This window comes from Syzygium oleosum, unplaced genomic scaffold (assembly GCF_021117445.2).
Source record: "Syzygium oleosum isolate NSW1041296 unplaced genomic scaffold, Sole_v2.1 Sole_v2.18, whole genome shotgun sequence".
NCBI classification, from domain to species: domain Eukaryota; kingdom Viridiplantae; phylum Streptophyta; class Magnoliopsida; order Myrtales; family Myrtaceae; genus Syzygium; species Syzygium oleosum.
Genome location: NW_026607502.1, coordinates 1543940 through 1548611, shown reverse-complemented (window position 1 = coordinate 1548611; position 4672 = coordinate 1543940). Strand labels below are relative to the sequence as shown.

Here is a 4672-nt window from a genome sequence, read left to right as displayed (position 1 = left end):
GATATTTATTATGTTGAGCTGTAATATTTATTGAAAGTATTCACGAGTGGGCATTTATTGCTAAATCTCGTTCCCTATCGCGTTCTTTCTGCTACTCTGAGCTTAGCCTTGGCCGCCGTCCCGCCGTCTCTCGTGGCCAAGGACGGCGGACAAGGCCGCTAGTGGGTGATTGTCTAGCGGCGGTGCGACCACTCAGTCGCCGTCCTCAACAACCCACTCCCTCCCCTCCTCCTGTGTAAGGTTCTTGAAAGTCGACACTGCACATCGTCCTCGATCTGAGGTCTCATGGTCGCTCGATTACAAGAGATGAAGGAGGGGGGATCGTGGGTGTGTGACGAGAGAGAGAGAGAGAGAGAGATGGCCGGAGAACAACCAGGGCGGTGGTCGAGACGAGGAACTGAGGTGACGGGAAGTACGGTCGCTAGCATGTGATTTTCCATCAAAGAGGCCAAACTTAAGCCAGTCACTGAACTTCACTCACTATCGTCATCAAACAACATCAATCATCTTCAACCTTCTAAAGAAAACCCTACACAGGATCCGAAGTCTCTCAGACACGGAAGCTTTTTCATTAACACATCACCAGAGGATCACACGACGGTACGGAACATCGGAGCCGGCCAGCAGCTTCAGTGCTTGCACTGCGGCTCGAAGGCGAAGGGGCCGACGGTGAAGACCGTGAAGGGGAGATTGCCGATCATGATGGGCTTCTCGGGCTTGAGGACCGCGCCGGCGGAGCCGCCGTGGAGGGCGGAGGGCTTCTGGCACGAGGGGAGCGGCGACGAGGCGAGGGACGCCTTGCACTTGTGGAAGGCGTAGGTGGTGATGGTCTTGGGCGCCACGAGGAAGAAGTAGCCGTTCTTGTCGGTCTTGGCCGTCTGCACGGTGGGCCGGTACTTGGTGTTGTTGCATTCCAGCTTCACGACGGCACCTGCAAGGAAACGACATTCCGTCGTTAAAACGACAAAAATCACTCGCCGTCGTCCACATTTGTCTTGGGCAAGAAATGCGAGATCAAGAAATTCCACTAAACCTAATTTTATAAAATTTTCAAGAAGCTAGGGTGAGAATTTGGGATCGTCAACACTTTTTTCCCTAAAACGAACCCCACCAGCATTTTAGTGGGTAAACGGTGAAAAGGGTTGTGATTAGTATACCCAAGAAATGATTAAATAAATTGGAAAACGGGTCTAGGTCCACTGGCCAAAATTCATAATTTATGGAGCGTGGGAAAGTTGACAAACACACACCAACATCTAGGACAAAGAGAAAGGGCGATATCCATGCTTCAGCCTCTTTTTTCTTGCATCGATGTAAGAGAAAGGTACTGTCTGTAAACCTAACCTCGCTATTAGGGAAAATCAAGAATGACAAAAGATAAATAAATACATCGTACAAATACATCACAAGAACCCAAAAAAAAGAGAGAATAATAATGTCTACCAGATGAAAATGTGTGTTATGTGTTTACATGTTTTCCATTTTTTTGCTTCTTTCTATGGCACTGAACCCTAAGAGAGGAAGAAGACTGAACAAGTTTGTGACATTTGTCCAACATGCAAAGTACAGAAAGAACGAGGACAAAGAAGACGGGAGGGTGTTTTTTTAACTTTTGAATCTGAGGAAGAAGATGCGGAACGAATGAAAGAAAACTGACCAAGAAGTGGAGTAGCTCCCAAGAGAGTTTCGACCCCGGAGTACTTGCACGACTTGCAGTAGACCACCCCTTGGACGGCAATGAACCGCCGGCCCGTGGGGCCCATGGGAGGGTGGGCCGGGGGGTGGACCGGCATGCGGGGCGGCGCGTGGGCCGGCGCGTGGGAGGGAGGGTGAGCCACGGGGGCGGGGACCGGCGCGGGGGCGTGGTGGTGGTGGTGGTGGTGGTGGTGCGGGGCCGGCGCATGGGCGGCGGAGGGGACGGGGGCGGGGGCGAGGTGGTGGTGGTGGTGGGGGTGGTGGTGGCTCGGCGACGCGGCGGGGGAGTGGACCGGGGGGGTCACGGCGTCGCTGGTTACTGCTTCCTCGAGCTCTTCGCCATGGGAGGACAGGGCGAAGAAGAAGCTCGAAGCTAGCAGGAGCTGAAGAAGGAGAAGAAATGCTCTGGCCATCTTAGAGAGAGAGAGAGAGAGAGAAGGTGGTGAGAGAAAGGTTTTGCAGGAAGAAGGTGATTTATAGGGGTTTAAGGCGTGAATATGTGCGGTTTTTTATGAGAAAAACGCACTCTTTTTTTTTTTTTTATCTAAATTTACTTTTCTTGGTTTTTGTTTTGTTTTTGATTTTTTTTTATTTGGGTGGGGGCCAAGGGGACTAGACTAGTCTGGGCTAGAAAAATACAGCAGAAAAGAACAGCCGAAGTAGTGATTCACACGAGGGTAAATAGTACAAAAAATTTCAAACTACGATAAATTTACTTTAAATTATTTTTTAATTATAAAAAACTTTAAAATTATATATTTATAATAATTTTATCTCGAACTAATTTTTTGACTATCAAAAACTCCATATTGGTACATCAATGATAATTTTATTCCGAACTAATTTTTTGATCACAAAAAATCTCAAACTGGTACACATGTAACAAATTTATCATTCGTTAGTTTCCGTTAAATTTTATTATTAAATTGCTAATTTTAATGACACATGGTAGTTGACGGGTGTACCAGTTTATGATTTTACCCCTCTGTTTGTCACAAGTTTATCAATTTGCGATTTGTTGTGATATTAATCCAATTTAACGGACACTAATGGAGGATAAATTTATCACAAATGTATCAGTTTGGAGTAAAATTATCATACCAATTTGGGGTTTTTTGTGATAAAAAAATTAGTTCGGGATAAAATTATTACAAGTGTACTTAGTGTGTTAAGGAAAAGTGCAAAAGTCCTAAACCTTTTGTATTAGTCTTGATTTAGTCCTAAACCTTTTTTGGTGCCAATTCAGTCGGCTAATTTGCTGAGTCCTTTAACCTTTTTGATGCCAATTAAGTCCTAAACCTTTTAAATTGGTGTCAATTCAGATCCTCCTTTTGTTTTTGTCTATTTAGTCCCCAATTTAGACCGGAATTTGCCTACGTGGACGCCCGCCGGCCGGCGGCCATGCGGTACGCCGACGTGACAACTTTAATATTTTTAAATATTTTTTGAATTTTTATTTTTCCTTTTTTTTTTTTTTTTCCACTTTTTTTTTTGTTGTCTTCCTCCTTACTCTGGCCGGTCGCCGGTCCGGCGACCGGCCAGAGGCCAGAGGCCGGCGAGGGCGAGCCTCGCCTTGGTCGGGCGAGGCTCGAGCCCTCGCCGGAGGCCGCGGCGAGGGCGAGCCTCGCCATGGTCGGGCGAGGCCCGACCTCGCCGGATCTGGCGAGGTCGAGCGTCGACCTCGCCAGATCCGGCGAGGTCGGGCCTCGCCCGACCAAGGCAAGGCTCGAGCCCTCGCCGCGGCGAGCCTCGCCATGGTCCGGCGAGCCTCGCCATGGTCGGGCGAGGCCCGACCTCGCCGGATCTGGCGAGGTCGACGCTCGACCTCGCCAGATCCGGCGAGGTCGGGCCTCGCCCGACCATGGCGAGGCTCGCCCGACCCGCGGCCTCCGGCGAGGGCTCGAGCCTTGCCTTGGTCGGGCGAGGCTCGCCCTCGCCGCGGCCTCCGGCGAGGTCGGGCCTCGCCATGGTCGGGCGAGGCTCGCCCTCGCCGCGGCCTCCGGCGAGGGCTCGAGCCTCGCCATGGTCGGGCGAGGCCCGACCTCGCCGGATCTGGCGAGGTCGGGCCTCGCCGGCGGCTGGGCGAGGCTCGACCTTGCCAGATCCGGCGAGGTCGAGCTCGCCGGCCACTGGCCGGTCGCCGGACCGGCGACCGGCCAGATGAAGAAGAAACCAAAAAAAAAAAGTGGAAAAAAGAAAAAAAGGAAAAAAATAAAAATTCAAAAAATATGAAAATATTATTTAATTTGTCCACGCTGCAGCCACGTCGGCGCGTGGTGACCGGCCACGGCCACAGGCGTCCACTCAGTAAATTCAGGCAAAATTGACCTGGAATAATAAATCGTGACAAAAATAAAAGGTTTAGACTGATTGCACCAATTTAAAGGTTTAGGACTTAATATTAGACCAAAAAAGGTTTAGGACTAAATTGGCACCAATGCAAAAGGTTTAGACTGAATTGGCACCAAAAAAGGTTTAGGACTAAATTGGCACTAATGCAAAATGTTTAGGACTTTTTACACTTTTCCCGAGATTTTTATGGTAAAAAATAGTTCGGGGTAAATTTGTCACAGTATACTGGGGGATTTTTCGTGATCAAAAAATTAGTTCGTGATAAAATTATTACAGGTGTATCAGTTTGAGGTTTTTCGTGATATTAACCCTTCACATAATTATGAACCAAAAAAAAGGGAAAAAGAAAAACTTAAAAAATACAGCTGAAGAGAAGGCACGTGCTACACACGAGCACGAGATAGGGCTAGCCATTTGTAAATATAGCGAAAGAGCTTTTCATCCGTCCTAAACACGGTTTTAAAAAACTTCATCCTAAGTTTCATTCGGATCTCGTGATTCTTCGAATGTAAAGTAAATAGAGAGTATTCCCTCTCTCCCGGGAAGATAAAGATAGGGAGAGAACTGGAGAGTGTGAGACGTGCGGGTGTCAATAAATTAAAATAAGATGTGCATCCGTGGAGCT

At 48.4% G+C, this 4672-nt stretch overlaps 1 protein-coding gene across 1 annotated transcript; it reads right to left on the bottom strand.

Annotated features, from left to right (window-relative positions):
* Window positions 1-454: 454 nt before the first annotated feature.
* On the bottom strand, window positions 455-2162 carry LOC115669646 (non-classical arabinogalactan protein 31). Its single transcript, XM_030590802.2, is given in 4 exon segments — window positions 455-931; window positions 1658-1783; window positions 1786-1978; window positions 1980-2162. Coding segments are annotated over 4 exon segments (750 nt in total). The 5' UTR covers window positions 2109-2162; the 3' UTR covers window positions 455-629.
* Window positions 2163-4672: the final 2510 nt, after the last annotated feature.